Below are 23234 nucleotides of genomic sequence, written 5' to 3'. Positions count from 1 at the left end.
TCTGAGTACCCTGAGAAATCACTGGGACCTTAAAGTCACGAATACCAAGGAGCATGCTATGCCAAAGGGGACCGTAAATAAACAAGGCTAGATTTTAAGTGTAAGTAAAATATTTCCTATTCTTCTCCTTCCCTTTGTCTTCTTACGCCTGAAATCCTCAAGAAGTTGTCTATGGAGACTCTTCAAGTGTGTACGTTTACTATGGGACAGAAGAAGACCATCTGAAACATCTCTGCTTTTAAATGAAATAGAGAGCTGTAAATGGGTTTTAGATCTGTCTATCCCATTTTCCATTTGACTTTTTCCAGCCTCCACCAAGTAATTGCATATCCAGATAAGTGGGCCACACAGGAACTTCTGGCATGAAAGGTACTCCTTAGAATGAATACCACTGCTTCTACTAATAAAAGCTGTTTCACAAACATCTGTGCAAACTGAACCCACCAACACCAATATTCAGGGAGGAAAAAAATGGGTTCTGAAGCAGTCTGGGCTAATGAGATGAGCCCCATTTAGGGAACTAATTCACAAAACATTGTTTTTTCACCCTTCACTGGGTTCTGATGATTATGTTCAGCATTGCTGCTGCTGCTTGAGAAAATTCTACCTAATTTTGCCTTCCCCTTACTCTTAAACTGGTAGATTGATTTGATTTTTCAAATTACTAGCATGCAACTCTTTCACTGTGATAACTCATCTACTTCAACTGATCTCAACTCCATATAACTCATGAAATATATATTCAGACATAACAAAAACAATTTTCAGTTACATAGCATTTTTCATATGTGGAAAATTCTCTTACAGTATTTATTTGGTATAATTGATATTTAGCATGCACTACAATGGCTAATGGGCTGTACATGTTAGGCTATGAGTGATGTGAGACAATGGCAGCAGCAGGCATCGATCATCTTCAGAGAATATAGCCTTCTCTCCATGCACAAGGAATATTCTTGCTGGGGCATGTAGACTTATCTCCAAAACAATGCAAAGTGTTCTACACAGATAACAATTATTCAAAGCTCTACCCTGCGTAAATCCTGTCTCCTCCATCAATTTGCCACTACTAAATTTTCCTAAATCTAGAAATTTATTTCCAAATTTTATATCCCAGATCACGAAGGTAAACCAGATTCCAGGAAAGGCTGACAGGAGAAGAAACTCCAGAAGAACCCAAGAGGACACAGCACATTTGAACTGCTGGTGGGATGGAGAAAACTTAAAGTTGTCTGACATGACTTTTCTCATTCACTGCAGCAAATTACTAAATGTGGTCAAGTACTTATAATAGCAAAAAAAGAATAGGGTTGCATATATTAATTTCTATCTACATCTGCACATTATTTTGTGAGAAACCTCTCCGCTGCTTTTGCAACTATGTTCATCCATGTTCATCCAAACTTGTGGACAGAGTTGGCTCAGCAGTCTGGACAGCCCAACCACAGGCTTCTTCCATGTTCTTCGGAAGAACAGGAGAAGGATGGTGCAGCACAACTCATTCAGACAAAGAAGTAGTTGCTAGATCTTTCTGTGATTCATTTGCAGCAACTGTCTGAGGATATCTGGACTTGAATTTGTACTGAATTACGAAGTTAACTGTTGCGAACAAAAAATATGGAAATATGAATCAACAGTGCCAGTCAGCTGCATTCCAAAATCTACTGTAATTGGTGAGAGAATTACATCTTTCGCTTGACCAACAAATACCTTCCAAACAGTTGAGACACAGGTGCACTTAATGGCACCACTGCCATTGATTAGGGTATGCAGATTAATCAATCCCTGCAAGGATTAACTTGAACTGACAGGCTTCTCTTCTGATTTGTATTTTGTGACCTAGCACAAGAATTTCCCCATGTCATCGCCAGTCTTGCCCCAAAGGTTTCTGTTCTCACCTCTAAGGTCTCTGTATTTGTTCCACAGAAACAAACTCTCAGATGCATTCTGAAGGACCTGATCCTATATGGAAATAGTAGTGTAAAATTGCTCTCTTGCTTACCATTCTTGGCAAGCACCAAGAGGTCAACCACATCTCTGGTGGAAGTATTTGGCCCACAGATTGTTTTCAATTAAATGCTTGTCTACCAATATTAAACTGAGCTTCAGCAATGTAAGAATGCTGCAAAATGCTTAATCCTAAACTAAATGATTTCCTATGTAATTTACAAACTTTATTCCTTCAAAATAGAAAAATTCCACATGTCAAAATGAACCGCAAACATCTAAAACTGAAAAAATGCCAGATGAGAGAAAAAAGTTGCTAAAAAATCCTTATATTTTATCTTTTGAGAATAGTACTCAAAAGGAAAAAATAAAAAGCTGTTGAGATACTTTATCAGCAACTAAGCTAACTCCAGCTATTAGCAGGTCTGCTCTTGTATATATCCATTACCTCTGTAGACATGCTAGAGAAGAAAAATAGGCCAGAAAACAGTATTTGAAAGGATGCAAAATAGTAAACATCACTTAGAAAATTTGATATTCACTCAAATCCAAACATTATGAAATCTATTCACTTTTCAGTGAAGTGACAGAAACAAGATTGCAAATCCTTTCAGTGGAAACCCATTACTTGAGCTTTACTTTTACTAGCTAACAAAGCAATTAATGGATATGTCCAGACTGCTATTACTCTACATATGTAGTATAATACAACTCCTGGTTCTTCTGCTGTACAGGCACAAAAAAAAAACAACAACAGGAGACTCATGCACGTACTCCCCATGCTCATACCATCTGTTAACATAAGCTTCAGCTATCTACATCTCTTCTTAAATATTGCAAAGTTCAAGGCAATTATTTAGCACTATTCTAAATCCACAACACAAATCACCTTCTTTCATAATAATATACAAGCAAGCTTTCTCCTAATAGGCAATCTCCCTGCTTCTAGAGTCATGCCTTTAACTACAGGAAGAAAGGACCGTGGCCAAAACATCACGGTCTGAAGAGATGCTTTAAAATCATTCCAGTTTAAAAAATGAATTATCTAATCTTTAAAAACAAGCACTTTAAAGTAGATGAGCAGATTAAAACTCATATTTACACAGACATATTTTACTGCAACAATGTAAAGCACATCTAAGCAAACTAATGCATCCTTTTAAATATCACTCACTCAGATTAAACTCTTAAAATGTGCATAGACCAAGGCATTAGAAAAATTAAAAAGACTTCATATTTTATTACATTTGTAAAAATGATCTCAAAAATTGTCTACATTTCAAGTCCTGTAGCTTGTTCATCAGTGGGTGGATCCACCATCCATGTACACATGTACTGCATGAAGCAGATCACAGCAAGTGACCTCCAGTACAGTAAGTGCTGTTCATCACTTAACATTCTCAACTTTAATTCCCTTTCCTCCCATACCCCAAAAAGAAAATATAAAAAATATCAGTGAAAGTTAAAAGTAAGGCTAATGTTAAAGAGCACATCTTGTCTCCCAGCTCTACTAACTGCTTGATACTTTCCATATTGGAGACCTTTCCTCTGATTTTCTTTGTCATCTTGGAGAAACTAGAAACACATTTTATTAGGATACAGCCTAATTCTCAATACTTATAGCTTGTGAAAAGAAGTTTACAAGTAATTAGTCTGCCTTTCTGCGTGTGTGTCAGAATCTTGCTACTCTATACACACTACTGAAAACAATCAGCCTGAATCACAGTTAGTCCCACCATTCTCTGTGTCAGGGAATGAAAAATTTACGAGGTGGCAAAACTAAAAAGAATAGCCTACGACAGACTAATTGGGTCCTGTACAGATGAAGATTTTTCATGATCAAAGAGAAAAAAAAGAAATAATAAAAAACCCCCAACAGCCACCATCTTTGAACCTCCCACCAAAAATCACCCACAACAGAACTTTGATGCCTCTCTGAATAATAACACTGAAAGAATAAGGGGAAAAATACAAACCTACTCTCTTGCAATTAATCTTTCTACCACACTGATAATGAATAGAAAGGATTGCCTTGCAAATAATACTCACACCACTTGTAATTAGAGCCAATTCAATCTATGTTTTTTTCATTCACTTGAGTTTTATCTTTCATCTTGCTCTCCATCCTGCTTAAGGAAGAGTTTGGAGTTTCAAAATCTCCATCAACAAATCAACCTGTTGAATTCACTAAATAAGAAGCCAATAGAAGTCACTGTTCCTCAGCTCATCAGTTAAGATTATAAAATGGGTTATGAAGATGAGCAGACTAAACACATTCTTACTATGAAAAGATTTGCCAGCATTTTTCAGGATTTCAGCAAGCCTTGGTCTTGAGTATCAAGCTGCCTGTATTTGGCTGTAAGTTTATTTTTTTTTCCCCTAACTCTATTGAGGCACTCTTAAGTAGCTCTCCTTAAACAAGAGAGAAAAATAATTGTATTAGATATCCAAAAGAGTACAACGTACCTATGTGACAACATTTCTGTTGTTTTGCAAAAATAAGTAATCAAGTGTCAAAGAAGCTACAACATATACCTAAAACATGACTTCGTACAAAGAACAGATGAGCGTATAGAGTTTTACAAAGGTACCTAAATCAGTAATAATTTTCCTCCCCTATTGCTCTTCAGAGCAGATAAATTACTGTTAAGATGAATTGAAACTTAGCCTTCTTATTGTATTTTCAGCACCTCCTTCATCTGGCTGGTCAGTACAAGGACAATATGTAAAATAGCCCAAGCTCTGAGTTTAATACCAGCCACTCCTCACAAGCCCCAGAAGATGCCATCACTCTAATGAGCAATTGCTGTATCCACTGGTCTCAAACGCCCTGCTTCCTAGCAGCTGAAGACCTGCACACCATCTTCATCACTAAGGCCCACAGACACATCCTCTTCTACCTCCTCATCAAGCTGAAGGCTTCCAAAGGAGTACTTATTTCTTGGCATAGGAGAGGAACTCAGCACAACAGGATTTCCAAACACCAGAGGGTGAGTGAAGGGGTTAATGATTTCTGAGTCAGAATCACTAGATTCTGTCCCACTGCTGGTGGAGCCTTCCATCACCTGGATTGCAGCCATATGATCCATCATGCCACTGGCATGCAGTGACTGTATGACTGGGCTCTGCTTTGATTGCCCCCCAGCTGGCATACCATTGGCCATCATCTTGCCTTCTGGAGAAGACATCTTGGCCATCCCACCCCCTTTGCAATGTCTCTCAGATCTATACTCCTGCCCTGGGGTTGAAGATATCTGGCTCAAGATAAAAGGGTCTGTAGCTGATTTATTGCAGAGATTTAGGATTTTTCGTGCATGAGGCCGCTGAGAACCTGGAGAATATCTGCCATAGCCATGGCAGCTGCTGGCATAGCTGTCTTCCTCTCCAGTCCTAGTCCTGCTGTCATGCCCGTTTTCTGAGATATAACCCTGAGAGCCAGTTCTACTCAGGCTCATGCTGGGGCTTGATCCTTTGCTACTGGGAGGCAAAGGAGTGGCCAGTGGACTACGGCTCCCTGGCCCTCTAAACATTTCATCAACCAGTGAGCTGTGCCTTGGCACCGTGGGGCTTCCCACAGTGTAGAAGGAGAGATTAGCTGGGTTATCATCAAGGTACTCTTCAGAGAGATACTGGGAAGATTTTATAGAAGCGGAGGAATCCCTGTATCTACTTCTATTAAGATTTTCATCTCTATAGTGAATATAGGCACCACTGGTCAAATCACCCTCATGATTGTCATTTGTTTGGGAATATGACCGGGTTATTTGTTCTCTGAGGAGATCATACTCGCTATCTACATCACTGCAGTCAATGAAAGGAATGGAGGTGCTGCTGCCATGAGCAGCCCTGGATGCTGGACCTGTGCTTGGTTGCTGTGACTGAGGTCTGTTCTGCTGCATCCTGTCTGTAGCAGCCTCCTCTTCCTCCTCCACTGCTGACACCACTGCTCCATCCACTTTTCTGCCTTCTTTTGGGCTCTTCTTTAATGAAGGGCTCTTGTGCTGTCCAGTGTCTTCCACTGACGCTTTCAATTCCTTTCCTTGCTGGCAGCTCTGCACTGCTGCAGCATCATTGTCATCTCCATAGGCAAAGCTGGAGCTCTGGAAAGACAAAGGAGGAAAAGGAAGGGGTAGGCAAAGGGGGAGAGAGGGTTGAGGGGGAAGGGAGTCAGGGGGAAAAGGCTAGGTGTAATTATGCACTACAATTCTACAATACATCCTTCAGTAACATAGGATCTCTTGAAAGTAGAGGAGGTAACCGAAGCTTCAAAATGAATTAGAAGGAAAAAAAAAGAAAAAGAAAAAAGAGTTGTCTGATTCTGAAGAACAGATGATGGGGGAAAACACGTAAGCTAAACAAAGAAAGAAAAGGAAGACAGAACATGGTAACACGTAAAAAGGAGCACTCCAGATATTTCCATGTTCTAAGATAGCCATCAACACTGAGAACATCAAACTGTTTATACTACTCTGAAGCTGGAGGGATAAAAAGATAACCATGTAAAGACAAATTCTGCATGGCCTACTTCTAATCTCTAAAAAAGCCCAAAAGGTCATACACGGGTTTTTGAAGACAATGCATTCAACCCCTGGAGCCTATCTGCCTCTACTTTGGGGACTGGCTTTTCTGCAAACAAATATGCCAGCAGTAGTTATGCACCATTTACCTGAGCTTGTCTTTGCAATATTAAAATGCTAAAAGACACTTGAAATAGGCTGCATGTATAGCAGAATTATCCAAATTCCCCAGATTTGCAGGAATGAAAGAGCTTGTGAATATCAAAAGGAAGCAATGTGAAAGTTTGGGTAACATTCTTGAATATATTAACCTAGTAGTTTGCACCTGCTATTTAAGCTCTACCACATATGAGGTTATTTGATAAAACACAGATGAGCACAAAGAAAGTGTAAGGAGGGGATAATAATCCCAACAACCTTCTCAGAGAAACAGAGCTCCTCTGGAGACTGTCTTGGGAGAATAATCAGCATGTGGCTGGGTCTCTCTGGGATGCCAAAGAGTAGAGTACGTGCACATTGGTTGCATGAGTAGGTCAATGCGTAAATACCAGAAATCATCAAACTGGATTAGTCTTTGAGTAGGGTAAGTGAGCTGGGAACCACATATGGGAGCAGCCATAAATCTGGGCCAAGCACTGGAAAAATAGAGAGGACATGGATACTGGAGAGGTACAATCCAGGTACTGGAGAGACAAGAGGGCCTAAGGACTGTGTGCTCGTAATGTCGTAAGTCTGGGAGCAGCTAGCTACTGGACAAGCACATTTGCATGTTCATTTCTTTGTGAGGTAGCTGGGAACCAGGCTTCAGCTATGGGGCACACTGCATGTCTAAGATGAGTTACTGAGAAAGACTGTGTGTGCGTTTACACATGTACTGATCTGAGTAGTGGCAACTGGAGAAGGGCTGTTAGCCTTGGAGCTTATATGTCCAAGTAACATGAATAGAAGAAATTTAAGGATCCATTAACGGATAGATTTCATCTTTAAGACCAGTAACTGAAGGGATTCCATACTGTATACACGTATAAATATTTTTTCACTAACAGACTTTCATTCTGATCAGTCTGAATGGAACATGTGCTATTTGTGTTCGTGTGAGTATTGTTTTCTGTTTGTTTTCATCTGTATGGCTGGCTGTGTGTACATTTGCACGTGTATACATGTGTGTGAATGAGTCTGCGTGGTTGTGTGGCTGCCAATTATAAATACGTGCTCAGCCACTGGCTGGACCTGGAAACACACAGCTGCTGCAGCTTCACCTCGACTAGACTACCAGATTTGCAAACTCCAAACATATAATAACTATTAATGTAAGACAAATACTTTTGGTATCTACCAGACATAATAACTTAAAAGGACACAGCTGAAATCTCTCTGAGGAAATTAATATAATGTTAATATAATGGAATATCTTGTCCTGGGCAGCCAACGCTCCTCAGTGCAGGAAAAAAATTACATTTTCCCAAGTGCAATCACCTGCAAAACTTGGAATCCCGGCAGTAACACTGCGGATTGCAGTTTTTCAGGTGGCCATTAGCACAGTTCAGACAAGCTCACTATTTATGCTTGTGCTGCTGTCTAGAAACAATTCTGTTCCATAGTGGAAATGAACACATTCCACATCAAAAAAGCTGAACTTTATAACATCCAGAGATCCTGAGCTCACGCTTAAATAGAAAGTGAGCAGAAACCTATGTTCCTGAAGTTTCCAAAGATCAATTGGAAGTGGGTAATGTAATAAGAAATGTTTAAAAGGCATGATGCAGGCTTTCATCAACATCACTGACTTGTTTTGGCACCTCTGTATGCTGTTCTGAAGGCTGTACTGTCAGACTCCTGATGGAACGAATCTTGCTGTGTTTCCTGGAGATAAAAGCAAAATCACAGTAAGAGGCCATTTCAGTTTTACCACGAAAAGGAATAAAGAGACACGCCTACTTGAAAACAAAAACTTTGAATAGCACCATTCACAAAAGGTTTGCTCCAAAACAGATCCTCCTTTCTGTAATGCTTAAATGTGCTACGTGTTGGAAACATATTATCGTAAGAAAAGAGAGAGGCACTGAACAAAAAATGGTCCATCAGCAGAAAATGAGTCATTAGCAATAAATTGTCATAATCTTTGCGGCAGTTTGTCCATGAATTTCAGCTCACTAGAAATAAGATCAGTTCCAATAAAATGCACTCTAGCAAAGTTAGATGTCTTCCCTGGAGATCTCTCCCTTGAGGATGTTTGTACCTACTCCTGCTACCTTCTCTTTTATTCTCAGATGAGTATGTTCATTTAAAACCCATTTAAATCTCTTTCTGCTCACATATATTAATCACATCCTACTGAAGAGGGTGCAAATCAATGTGAGAACAGTTTACCTGTAATAGTAGGACATTCACTGCTGAAAAATCAAATTGAAGACTATAGATTTTAAATAAACTATAGATTGGTTATGCAAACTTCTGCCAAACATTCAGGACCAACAGGATATCATACAAGTGATAAACTGTGAAACCAACAGAGAAGGAATTTTTTTACTTTGAATAATGCTAATCTCTTTTAAATAAACAGAGGCTGCTGCTTTAATTTTTTTTTTAAAAAAAAAAGCTCATTTATTTTCCTCTCACCTTTCAAACTGTACTTTTTTGTGCCCTCCTTCTTTAACATAGTCAAGAACTTGCTTCTGAGTCCGGCCACTGAAAGAAAAAAAATGGTTACACTACTAATCTGAGGTACTGAATTTCTCACAGTAAATACTTCCTATCACCTGGTCATCATAAATACGTATGTGGCCTGCAAACGAAGTCATGGCAACCAGAAAAATATTTGTCAGTATCAGTAGAAACTCACGTAAAATCATAAAGAAGGTCTCTTTCTTTATGACCATATACTCACAAGCTTCTACCTTTTGGCATATTACCATGTGTTGTTTTTTTTTTTTTATTACGGAGATACCTTATGATGTTATGTCAGAACTAATTAAATTCAGCTATGTGCCCTTGACTCACCCTTGTGCAATATGACTGGGAAATCACCCAGCATAAAGCAAAGTAGAGGTTAAGTTTTACATGAACAAAAAACATCCCTGAAGCTTTCCAGGATTCAAATCCCAGTCTTACCTCGTATGCTGGAACCAAAAAGAAAGCTGCTAAAATGCATTTCAGTTGTAACATAACTCAGTTACGTCAGCTAAACATACACACAGTCTCTGCAAAGATTTAGGCTGGAACTTGCACACTTTCCTTATGCTACACACCATAAAATTGTAGTGAGAAAGCTCAACATCTCCTACTGTGCAAAGATAAAAACTCCACAGGGAACTGGGAACAGCAAAGGAAACCTGCACCTCCAGATTGTTTGCTAACAGAAAAAAACCCAGCACCTTTCCATTCATTTCAACCGATTTACTGAAAGGCCTGAAAAAAGTAACCACATGCATATGCATATGCAGCACAGCTCACAGTGAATGCAAGATGTAGGCAAAATCTGTTCTCCAAAGCAAGAGATAAGCTGAATGCATTTATGTTTTACTATTTACTCTGTCAGAAACTCAAAAATTAATAGCTTGTTTACCCTAGTTCTTTCTATCTTAATTAATTTATTTTGCCAGTAGGAAACAAAGTGGGAAGACACAATGGCCGTATCTACTGGGTACATGCTCAAGGCAGGTACAGCGTACCAACAACATTATCTCAACAGAGAAGGTGTTTCTGGTTGTTCAATTTGTATCAACTTCCCGAACAAAATGAAAGGGTATTTGCCCCTGACATGCACAATACTGTATCTACAAACAGAAAACAACAACAAAACATCAAGAACTGAAAAATCCAACCATCTAACTCTTCAATTCTTCCTACATCTCTTATCAATACTGCAGGTAGACCTGGTCTTAGCATAAGTTATCATCTCGTATAAACCGTTTACAAGCACGTGGGCTAAGCATAGAGAAAAGACATCTCCTAAACTGTGTAGGGATGGATTTACCCCAGGGCCACACCATGAAAATGCAAGTCTCTACTCTGGTATCTACAAAAGATCTTTTCCTAGAGACAGAGAGTCCAAGGATTGCTGAAGAATTGTTAGCTGGTGCAACTTGGGACACATTTTCTCGAGTGAAATCAGCTGGAACCAATACACCTGATACCTTACCTCTAGACAGTTACTTTTTAACAGCTACTACAAAATGAACGCAGGCTTTTTCCCCAGTGTTCTCTGCACTATTCTGGCTGAGAAGATACAATTAAAAATATATAGGAGCTGAAAATGGTGGGTTTAATCCTACATCATTAAGGATATGCATGTGATTTTGAAATATGAAGTTAACAAAGGTGGAAAGAAGAAAGCAGGTCTCACCTGAACCTAAATGATGAACCTCTAGAAAAAAGAACAGGTTTGGGCTTTGGTTTAGGTTCCTCAAACAGCCTGAAAAAGGCATGATGCTCCACACAGATCTTCCAGAACGATTTGCAAAAATCTCGACTGGCCATAAGGAATTCCAGAGTGTCCTGGAATGAACTCTGAAAGTTGAGAGAATGTTCACAATGTGAGCAAGCAAGCAACACACATTACAGAGACACCCTAACAAAGCAAGCCCTATGCTACAAAAAAAAAAAAAAAAAAAAAAAGAAGATTTTTCCCAACTCATTGGCTTTCAGTATGAACAGACCCTACTCTGCCTTTTAGACATCAATGACCTGCCTAGCAATATCACAGCTGTTGCTTAAGCTTTCTTTCATTGACAAGTATGACAGAGATAAAGAAGGGGTCTCACAAGCATAAACATGTGAAGAGGTGGTTTACATAGTTAAGAACCAATGATATAGCTCAAGAAGCACAGTCAGAAGAAGACTCTGTGACATTCAGTTTACATTTCCTTTAGTTGGGCTGCTCACCTGAGATGCTGGTTTGATGCATGCAGTAACATACCAAAGCTGAACAAAAGTAATTAAAAAACTCTCAAGAGGTGTCAAAAACATATGTTTAATCTGGGAGTAGAAATTTACCAAATAACATTTTGTCAGCTTCACCAATCTCTGACACAGACTTACATTCACATCAGGCCGTAGTTTGATAAGAAAACGTTTCCTCTTGAAGCTCAGCTTTCGAACCTTAGCCCAATTGAAGGCATTGATCTTGGTGTGGCCCTACAAAGGACAGAGCAGCAGAATTTATGCATTACAGCTCTGAATGGAGAAATTCAAACCACTACAAGTCTGGAAAATATTAATCATCTATTCTCTTTATTTGTGATTACGGTGTTTCTTCACATTCACCCCCCAGTGCTGCAAATGTCAACATACATTCTTAAGCATAAGCACCCAGTAGTAGTAGACTGAAGGCAGGCACTTATAGCTCTTGAACTTCTGTAGGACTAGGCATACTGACTAGATGTGAAACTATGAAATCCAGTATCACTGTACAAAGCAGAGCAGCCTATTTTGTCTCTTCATAGGGAGCAACTTAAATAAAAGGAATCTGAGTAGTTTACCTGTTTCTGAAATGTAAGAAAATATTTTAAAAAATATATGCAGCAAAAACAAACAGTAAGCCTGAGAGAAATCCTTCTGAAATACCATTATTCTCAATGAGAGCATCATTAGCCCTTTGCCCCAGTATCACTGTGGAAGGGGTTATATAAATCATCCAGTTCCAATTCCCTTGCTATGGGCAGTGACAAATTGCAGTAGATCTGTTGCCCAGGGCCACAAGCAGCCTGGACTCAACCACATCCAGGGATGGGGAATCCATAGCTTCTCTGGGCAGCCTGTGCCAGCACCTCATTTGCCCTCTGAGTAAAGAGCATCCTCCTAACCTCTAATCTGAATCGACCCTTTTACTTCAAAAGTTATCCCTCGCCCTATGCTAAAGAGCCCCTCTTCAGCTTTCCTGTAGATCCACTTTACTGAAATATGGTCTCCCCAGAACCTTCTTTACCCCAGGCTGAACAACCTCAGCACTCTCAGTCTCTTTGTAGATGAGGTGTCTTTATGTTAGAAGTGGAGACACTGTTTTAGAACATTCATTACACCAGCTTGCTCAGTAAAGATTTCAAGACACACATGCCTACAGTGCAGCACAGAGGTTTCAAAGAACAGCAACTTGAGGATGGTTGAATGCAGAAACTCACGTTGGTTTGGGCTCCGTCACCAGACGGACGTAGGAGTAGTAACAGCGTGATGATCTCTGCTAAGTCAGTTTGCTGTCTAAGAATCACATAATTAACCTCCTTCAGAACACTCAGAAGCACTGGCACTGATTTCTTAATAAAAGGCAGACTTCAAAGTAAGTCTGAGTGGGTACTGTTTAAGCCATTTGTCAGCGAACCTTTATTTTGATTTTTACATCGATGTCATTCTAATGTGGTCATTACATTTTCAATTTCTCTCAGCTATACCCATAATAAATAGATGAACGAAAGGCTCCAATTGCTGGGCAGACTCCAGCAGGTCAGAGCCTGACCTCAGTTTCTCTCTCAGCTCTCAGTCTTGGAGCTGGCTCCAGCAAAAATTCCAAGTGGGCAAAAACAACCCACTTCTCTTTGAAAGACTACAACAAGGGGAGATAACAGACTTTTAGAGCTGTACAAATCAGACTTTGGGCCTTCAGCTGGCAGCTGCATCGATACGGAAAGACCCCAGCATTCTGCTGGGATTCAGTGATGACCATACTATTTTGGATATGTTCCTTCAATTGTAAGACAATCTTAATTTATAAAGGTTTGCAATTCGTTAATTCAACTGATGAAAGTGCTGTAGGGGAGCAGGGAAGGGTCTGTAAATACAACTGTGATACTGTTGTGTACATTTTCACAATAACTTCATGTTCTCCTGCTTCAATCTATGCTTCAGTTTTGTAGCTGTACTGTCAATCTGTTTAACTGCTATGAGTTTTTATTTTTTATTTTTTTAATTTAGAGCTTAGGAAGTTCTGCACAAATGTGCACAAGAACTTCTTTACAGTGAGGTGACGGAGCACTGGAACAGGCTGCCCAGGGAGGTGGTGGAGTCTCCTCTGGAGATGTTCAAGACCTGCCTGGATGCCTACCTGTGCGACCTGCTGTAGGGAACCTGCTTTGGCAGGGGGGTTGGACTCGATGATCTCTGGAGGTCCTTTCCAACCCCTACAATTCTGTGATTCTGTGATTAGACATTTCTGAGTTCATTTTTTGCTGCTGGTTTTTGTTGTTTTCTTTTAATAAAAAGACAAAGTACTCTTCAAGGTTGGAAACGCTGTACTATTTTAACTGAAGTCAAATGAATGGTGGTAAATACTTGTAAATGGACATTTTAAAGAATAGTTTACTTACTGCTTTTGACATTGTGCAGAAAGAGGCATTTGGGATGCTAGTAGATATAAACTCAACTGAAGTGAAACCAGCTTATGCAAGCTGACTATCTGTACTTTCACATCTATAAAATTCCAATTTGTTATTTCTCTAAGGAGAACTGGAGAACAAAAATTCAATAAATTTGCTAATAATGCTTCATGAACAAGGCTGACTGAGGCAGTAGAGCAACGAAATCTAAGGAAAATGCTTTCTAACTCAACAAAGGTAAAACAGCCAAAGCTGGTCAAGGATACTGCAACACTACAGAGAGCTTGCACTCACTTACTGTATTCTTCACCTTGTACTCCTGGTGTCTCTTATTCGTCCCTGTTTCACAACTATTATTATGCACCATGCCTACAAGACCTGTTTGCTCCTTTATGCAGAAGGTGTCAGCGTGACCAACTTGCAAATTGTGAGCTGCAGATCAGTTTGCACTTTGAATAGTGCATTGTAGTTCAAGATTGAGTTCTAGCCTGTGTGTGCAAACAAGGTATGAGTCCCTGGAAGTAAAGTACATAGTGGAGCTATATAAGGTTTGAGGCTATTGTTAGAAAAGCTTTGGAAATTCCTAAATCTTCTTAAACAAATTCTTCCCGATATGGTTAAGGCCTTGGATTCTTATTGCTCTAAGAGATTTCACTGCTTTAAAAAGAGCAAAGTCATATGCTGAGCGGCTCTAACCTGAAACACCAGAATGCCTGTGTTGGCAACAGCCAGGTTGATTTTTGTCCCTTCCCTGTCCTTGGCTGGATGCAAGCGGATTCCATACATCTCCAGCCGACGGGCAATTTCCAAAAGTTGGAAATCAGATTCTGCTGGTGTCTGTCCCCTTGAGAAACAAAAGAGAAGACACACAAACTATTCACACCGATTAATAGAAAACAACGGGTCCTCTAGTGCATAAATAGACATTTTACCAGAGACTAAAAGCTATCAGAGCTATTACATCTGATTGTTTTTTTCTATCTCCACAGAATTTTTTTTTAATCAGATAAAAAAAAATATTGCATTATAGTATAGACCAATACCAAAGTATTCAGTTTTTACAATCTACTAGAAATTTTGGCCACTCCAGTACTGAGACACCTGAAACTTGGATTTTGAGCCGTTAGCTTTAACAGAAGTAATTCTAATTGTTTTCCACTGAAAAAACATAATATATTCCTACAAAATGAAAACAAATAAATGGAAGTCTGTAATGGTGTCATTGTAAAAGCGAATGCAAAACAGAAATGAAGTGAAACAGGAGATACTTTAACATAAACATTGGAAACCCGTAAGCACTAAACTTCTTACAACTGAATTAAGCAAAAATTCCAATTATCAGCAGAGTAGAGCTCCCTACACTCATCTCCAATTCAAGTTAGTTCAGAATGAAACTGTTCAAGTCTTGAGGTGTTTTCATAGCAAAAAAAAAAAAAAAACCCTTTTATGTCTTATTCCAAATTTTTTCACAATTGTACCTTTTTTCCTCAAGACTTTAGGAGACCAAGTCACTAATGTGCACCATCACCTTGAGTGCTGATCCCCTCAAATCCCTAGCTCTGCAAGCACTCTTTGCTTTTCCCAAAACTATCATTAAATCTCTTCTTTAACCATCTCTAAATACAGCATAGAAACGTGAAAAAGCAACACTGAATGTCCTTGAGATCAAGAAGTGCATTGTCACAAGTGCCTGACTGATCAGTTATCATTTGCAATCGTATCTGCATGCACGGAATCAGCAGTGAAGCATTTTGGATGAAATAGACTGTAAAATAAGGACATGCTTGAATGAATATCAAAATCAATTGTTCTTTAAGCATTTTATTATGACGATGGGAGAAAGGCAACTGTAAATTCAAAGGCTTGGATGTTTTTTGACAAGTAAACTTTGAGAAACTCAGAGACCCAAATCTCTTTTGCATACACAACATAGCAAGTATTAACAAAACTACACTAAATTAAAAGAAGACTAAAAAGGAAAAAGAAAAAAAAAAAAAAAAAAAAGTCTTACATGTGATTACGGTGAAATTCCATGATTTTGTCTTCTAGTGCTTCCTGCTGAGGTATATACTTGTTCTTCGCTAAGTGTTCACGGTCTATGGTTTCATCAAAATCCCCAATCTCAGCTATGGAGAATTTCAAGAAAAGTCTATTAAAACACTAAATTAAATCTGAGTTATTCAGGCAATCCAAAAGGTACAGATAGCTGGGAAGAGGGTAGAGAAGCAATCACATGAAGCCATGACTCAGACTCACGCTATTTTATCTTTTATACATTCCTCCCTTCTCATCTGTATGAGTACCTGCAACCCAAGGGTTCCTCCCACCCACAATCATGTACGTAGATGTCAGATGTTAATTGAACAAATGAAATCATCACAGTGCTGCTTTGATTTATGTGCAGAATAAAATAAGGGTAACTGGGAGAACAGCATTAATTCAGCAGATCACATCCGTCTCTCTTATGCACGGTAGCGCTCAGGTACCTTTCCCCAGAGCAGGCAAACACAAGCTTCCTCCCCAGGCCCATGCCCTACACTCTAATCTCAGGGGAAATCTGAAGTGAGATGGTTTCGTTTGTGTGTTTGAACACAGGCACGTAATCAGCAGGTTATGAAACATTCATCTTCCACAATTTTGCAGCAGTTTGAGACACATTCTGTCTCCCTCCTCCTCAAAGTTGCTCCCATCTGCTGCAGTTACTCAGCAATGTGTGTGCAACAGTATGCCACACCCGTCTTCCATTTTGCAGCCCATTCAGAGAGATTTCCTTTCCATCTAGGGGGAGAGAGGGTCAGGCAATCTATGTGTGGCTGCCAGATTAGTATCTTCTTGCCTGCTATTCTTGGAATGCTTCTTAAAAATCTTGCTATTGGGTTTTTCACAGAGTGATGTAGCAACCTCTGCCTGCAGATCTGCCAGAACATTACAAACAACGCTGCAACAAAAGGCTGCTATCTTATTAATATAAGTGAAATTAAAATGCAGCTCCCCTGTATTAAATCCAGGCAGCAGGCAGAATGCAGACTCAGATCCTTGCCTCACTTTCACTTCAGTTCTGCCCATGTAAGTGACCTCTTAAACACATTCTGTCCGAAATGAGCTGGTTTTCGATAAAAGAAAGGTTTAAGGAGATGCCTGTAACACTGCAAAGTGATTTCTGGCAAAAGTTTGCCTGATAGCAAACATACTTGCAAACATGAGAATCAATAAACTCACGCTGACAGAGAAGATGAGGACCAAGGTATCTACAAACGACAGAAAAGTAACCTTTCAACCCAACCAGGCTGCAGAGGTGGAAAAGAGCTACTGAACAGTGTCTGATTTCCATTCCCTTCCTCATTTCATCCACTCTGAGTCATTCCTTGAGATGTGTGGCTACAAACACATCCCAAATTATTTGAGAATTCTCCTTTGTAAAAAAGTCTCTTTCATTCCCATGTCTCAAGCAGGTCCATCACTCCCATTTCACTTGATTCCAGTGATTCTAATCTGTGTTGCATTTTTAACCCTAACTAAAACAAAAAGTAAGCTTTTCCTCTTTAAGGGGCCATAAGCCTGTCTAAGTCTGCAGCACCTCAAAAGGCACGAACTAGACTCTTTAAAATGCTGTTCATACCTTGTAGACCTTTTACACAGAAGCACTTAACCACCTTACGTAGGGCTTTCTCCAGAGCTCAGAGAACATATGACTTATTCTATTGCTACATGATTTTTATAGTGTTCTCTGTCAACTGCAAATTCATTATCAAAATTGTCCTCCAGGCTTTCTAATTACTTTCATTCTCTACGACCTTGTACCAAGCATCTTTGCTTTCTTCTCACCCCAGCCCCGCTATCACTCCCTCTACAAAGGAGCTGCATCTTGAATATTATCAGCCTTGCATATAGGTCCTCTTTACATTCTGTTTTAGCTAAAGATTGATTTTCATTGAGGCTTCCCTTCTCTTAGCTTGCAAGTGAATTACACACTCTCTGTATTCTGCCTGCATTAGTACTTCTGATATGTCTAATGCTTTGTATTTCAGCTCTTTTTGTTTAATCAGACCGTCTTCTTACTTAACACATTTGCTTTATTGCATCATTTGTTGTATCAGTGTCCTCTCATCCAACACTTTCTACAGTGCTTCTGAGGTGCTTTTAAATAGAATGTTTCATTTATAAATTTTGTTCTGTAACATACCTGCTAATTTAACATAAGCCTATTTGCTATCATATTGGATTTCATATTAAAAAAAACAACAAAAAAACCAACAGTCCATAACATTGCTATAAGCCTGTATACATAATATAAAGGCACTTGAAATCAGATATCCCCCATGGAAACCGCTGGTAGGCACAGCATTGATAACACATACAATACCTAAACTCCTATGTTCTCCATCTTTCCACTTTGATACCATTACTCTTATCAGCTGTCAAGTTTTATTTTTGTAGCAGACAATTATGCGATATTTCTTTAGCTACTGAATAATAAGGCAGAGAGAAAATAAATAACAAAAGACAGTCACATGGGTAAGATACAGTCATAGCTTCTTATCAGATTCAATTTTCACAGAAAAAATGTTCATGAGACTATGGTGGAAGAATAAATGAGACGGTCACAAAGTTTTAGCTGAGGTTTCTAGCAAACACACAAAAAAGAGGGAGGGTGAAAATCATAAACATCCAGAACAGCCCAAGTTGCAGCTGGGAGCTATGAAGAGGCACCATAAGGCATAAAATCTCTCTACCCAAAGCAGCAGTTTGGATTCTGTGGATACTATCTTACCTCTGCGGGATGAATCCCTTGCCCCTCTCCTTTTATAAGATGGAAAAAACACTTCTTTTCTCCCCAATATAAAAGTATCTTACTTTACCATCCATAAGGAGAGTACTACTTGTTTCCTAAAACAACAATTCAGAAGCCTGCACATAAAGCTCAAAGGTGAAGGGGACAAAGAGCTAAAAAGATTTCAAAAGGAAGACTATTTCATTCAACATTGTAACGCATCTCAGTGCATGAGAGCAATGGTGGTGATGTGACATTTTTGTACACCTTTAAAGGAAAGCTTCTTGCCTTCCTGTACTTGTGTGTCAGGGGGGATGGCCAAGTGCACGATGGAGAAATTTTGAAAAACATTCAGTAAAACTTGAGTTTGACTGTGCACAGAAGTGAAAAAGAAGGCTTGTATAAGTGTAAGGACATCCTGGGATTTTATCCTTTCATGCTAGGAAAACAAGCTAGTAGTTGCATTCAGCAGCCCAGGCACCAGAGCTGCAGAGGGTTCGGTGAAGAATTGAATTGAATAATCAATAAGAGATGAGCAACACATCAACTAAGATCTACGTAGAAGTCATAAGAAAATAATACATAGGCAATAGAATAGTTCAAGAGGGGATGATCATGAAGCAGCACCTCTACAACAGAAATATGCACTAAGGTATTCTCTCCCCAACATCTTTATTTGGTACGAAGACATCTGGTAGGGAAGACTCACTCTCCTAGAATGCAGTGTAACAAATGATGCTCAATTTCCCCAAAGTTACCAAGACATTTTTATCAGCAAAGACAGAAAATTAGAACTAGCTTAAAGAAGGAAAGAACTACCACTGGTGTACTGAATGCTGTTAATAGGCAAAACTAAAATATACAAAAAGCTTGCTAGCTAAGGATTTATTTTTTAAGCCTGTGCTGTGAAAACACTCAGTTTTGAAATGATTTGAAAAATCCAGACTTTTCCAAAGGCAGCTGTACTTTACTGCTACTTAGTCACATTGGGCAATGATGGCCATGGCAGATAGAAAAGCACACAATATCTGCCTTTCCAGTAACACTTGATAAGAAACAACCCTAACACTCAGACTATGAGAAAGGATCATGAGATTTATCTACTCAACACTGAAGAACTTCTGAACACCTTTGTTGACTGCAATTTCCACACAACAGCATTTAGAACAAAGATCTGGCTGACCATCATATATGTGAGTTAAGTATTTTTTCCTACTCTTACTCTCAACAAGAATACCCACAGTCTCGAAGTGGAAAACATACAATGCTTTCCAAGTGATTCTGAAGTCAAAAGAAGCTGTGATATAATAAATAAGTCCATTGAACAGTCTTCTTGTAGATGCACTGCAATTTAAAAAAAAAAAGCTTGAAATCTGTTGGGTTTTCCTCTTCCCTATCAGTTTCCTCTTAGGAACGTGACTTAGTCTGGCATTCTAAGCATGTTTATTTACTACATTCTCTAGACAGCATTCAGATCTCCAGGAATTTGAATGTTCTGCTGACATAATACAATGCTAAATACAAATAATGAAGCAAAAATTCAGGAGAATTCAACCTGCTTGCCTGCAAAGTTTGCTTTTAAAAGGATCCTACACAGACCATCAAATGAGTACTTTAAAAATGCAAATCCAACGGCCAAGAGCTCATTTTTATTTAAAAGAGTAAATTCTCTGCATTTAAATGCTATTATACAGAAATATAATAAATTGGCAACATGACTCAAGCCATCTCCTACTAGACTGTAACAAGTAACCCAGCAAAGCATGTCTAATCCTCCCAGAAGGAGGGAACTTACACTGTACTATGTGTGAGATTAAAAGGGCAGTGCTGGTATCATTACACGTTAGCCTTCCCTGTGCCAGGTCCTGCTTCACTTGCAATGCAAATAGGTACCTGCAAAACAAAGACAGAGTTATGCAAAGCAAGAGGGAAAGATGGAGAAGTTTTAAACTTCAGGTCCATTTTTTTTTGCAATACATTCCTTTTACTTTTTGGCATCTACAGAAGTGATCTGAATATTGTAAGTAATATTAGTAATAAGTAAATCATAACGAGTACTATATGACAGTCCTTACCATCTTACATACTGGCTGGTTGTTTATCAGAATCAAAATATATCCCTTTTTCTTTCTCCATTTCTATCTCTCTTAACCAGATCAATGAAATACGGAAGCAATTTGACAGTAAAAGCAAATGTGACAGCTGTTACACACTCAGAAACTGCATCTCAAGATAATGGACCTACTTGCAACCAAGAAGAAATGCCAGAACAGAAGGGGAACTTAAGTTTCCATCTTGGCAGTCACTTGGAAATATGGAGCAAGGTCTTTACTGAATGACTTTATCTAGCTCCAATACTTCTGCAGCACATAATCCTGCACTGTTAAGAGCCATTTTTAACACATTCACTTACAAACTAGTCATTGAGGGCAATTCTACATTCACAGCTTATGTGCACCGACATCACAGGTCCACAGCACTATTTCAACATTTAAATTTATTTCTGCTTCAACAGAAATTGAAATAGGTTAGTTTCACTCAGCATCAAATTCTTACCTAGAAAAAAATAATAACCTCATAGCAGGCGTTTCTCCTACACTTGGAATGTAATCCAAATTGGACAGGCACCTTAACAAGCCTTGCAGCGACCACAGATCCTCTGGGGAACTCATGCAAGAATCTCAACACTTTTTACTAACACTGGATTTTAATATATTCAGTGAGAACTCGCATTTGAACAGTGAATTTCTGAATGAGATATAGGTGAATTAAATGAAAAATGCAAACTGAGCAGAGGAGTATGGATGCCAAAATACAGAATACATGAAATAATATAGCAGATCTAAATAATGTCCTTTTGAATCCTGCAGACATCTGCCTTGCCATACAAAATTCACCCTACTAGAAGCGAAAAGCACAGACGTATTATATTCTCTGCTTCTCCTAGTGATAAAACCATTCCCTGTGGATATGCTTTCACATCCTACACACTGCTGTGTACATACATTCAAGATCCCCAGCACACACGTTTAAAATCTAACAAAAAAGTCATTAAGATTCAGAGATATGCCTCCAGGCACAGAAAGAGATCACCAAAAATCAATTTACACTGCACATACTAAGCAACTGCTATGCAGAATATCTACTCAGAGACGGTTCCACACAATGCTGTGAGCTGTCCTTTATTATTTTCACTCAGTCTTTTAAGTAAATATTCCTTCTTCCTATTTCACTTTTCCAGTTTTCTCTGTCCAAGTCGGTAACAGTTATCAGTCATTTTTTTTTTACATTCCATTGCTCTGCTATCAAACCAAGACAGAGAAATACAAAACACCACAAAGGTGAACATGATCTTTACAAAGCCATTTAGGCAGATACAAAAGCTCTTTGTAAAAGAGAATACCATCTTATGGGAGGATTAAAAGTAAAAACGAATAAAGAAAATAGAGAATCAGAACAGAAAAATGTAATTACAAAGAATAATAATTCTAGACCAGGAGTTGAAAAGTTTCAGTGAAGTACTGCCATGAAGCAGTATGTTTTTTCCCCTCACATACACATCCACCTACAGAGAAATACAATTCATGTCTTTATGCCAGAGTGAAATTTAGAGCTTAAATCAAGTTTTTAAAGAGCACTGAAAACAAACACACCCTTTAGGCACTCTTTCTACATACGTCCACCCTTCCATCCTTCCGTCCCTTCCTCTTCGTTTAATTCCCCCTCCTATCCATTTCTCCATCTGTAAATGGATGGAGCCGTGCAGACCTTTGGCATTTGCACTGGAATACTGGCTACTGCAGTAGAGTCCCCCAGGTGCTGCAATTTGGCAATTCCTGCAGAGCAGCTTTGTCCCAAATGTTTGTGCAGTCACACATGTTCCCCAGTGTAGAGGAGCGCCCCGGGGCACTCAATGGTGGGGGGAAATAACTTCAAGTTAACATTGAGAGGGAGTCATCGATTCTCACCCAGTCATCTCCAATCCCACATTCTCCACTCTGTTCACTGGAGATTTCAGATTTAAAAAAAAAAAAAAAATAGTCAGACAACTACTAACCTTGTCAGTTCCTCCTGCAGCTGAGCATGGTCAGGTGGGAAGAATTTTACCACAAATTTTACAACAACGTGCTTCGGTCCTAGGGGAAAGGCCAAAAGAAGTTAGTGATCTGTTGGTAATGTGTTGGCCAAATTTTATGTCACAAATGATGCACAGGGGTATGTGGGATCTCCAGTGCACACAGATAAACCAATCTTCCATCCTTTGCTATTAGTTCTGATGCTCTTCAGGTTACTGACAAATGACAAAATAAAACATATGCACCATAAAACAGAACAGTCACTTGGTGGAGGGACATTCTGCCAAAATAAAGTCTGTTTTGGGTAATTACATCAGTTGTTGCAATAAAATATATTATGTGCATCTATTACACTTGCTTCAGAACAGGAGGGAGCAAGAATACAGTCTGTTTTTCAAGTCCACCAGCAAATCATTATTTCTGTTTTAACAGCAGCACATTTGTTCTAACAAATACAACCAGTGACAAAAGGAGCAACATATCTCTCACATGAGAGGGAGTGCTTCCAGAGAACAAACTCATACTAACATGATCAGAAGAACATCTAGGAAAAATTAATCTCAGTTGTAAAGCTCAGTAAATGAAGACTTCCACTGATATTTGACAGAGAAACAAA

At 39.0% G+C, this 23234-nt stretch overlaps 1 protein-coding gene across 5 annotated transcripts in view; it reads right to left on the bottom strand.

Moving 5' to 3' along the window:
• FARP1 (FERM, ARH/RhoGEF and pleckstrin domain protein 1) overlaps window positions 1–23234 on the bottom strand; it is a gene marked incomplete at both ends in the record, with an annotated part of 162282 nt that overhangs the window by 34796 nt on the left and 104252 nt on the right. For 2 of the 5 annotated variants that reach the window (XM_079537933.1, XM_079537934.1), the window contains 9 exons: window positions 5807–6047; window positions 8252–8327; window positions 9084–9152; window positions 10810–10973; window positions 11505–11600; window positions 14468–14615; window positions 15783–15897; window positions 20338–20435; window positions 22600–22678. In XM_079537933.1, the coding sequence (XP_079394059.1) occupies window positions 5807–6047; window positions 8252–8327; window positions 9084–9152; window positions 10810–10973; window positions 11505–11600; window positions 14468–14615; window positions 15783–15897; window positions 20338–20435; window positions 22600–22678 (1086 nt within the window). Of the gene's footprint in view, window positions 1–5806; window positions 6048–8242; window positions 8328–9083; window positions 9153–10809; window positions 10974–11504; window positions 11601–14467; window positions 14616–15782; window positions 15898–20337; window positions 20436–22599; window positions 22679–23234 lie in introns of all 5 variants that reach the window. The other 3 variants (XM_079537935.1, XM_079537936.1, XM_079537932.1) reach the window with 2 other exon arrangements.

This window comes from Tetrao urogallus (genome assembly GCF_951394365.1).
Source record: "Tetrao urogallus genome assembly, chromosome: 1".
NCBI lineage: Eukaryota > Metazoa > Chordata > Aves > Galliformes > Phasianidae > Tetrao > Tetrao urogallus.
The sequence above is the reverse complement of the archived record's forward strand: the minus strand, read 5'-3'. Positions and strand labels throughout refer to the sequence as shown.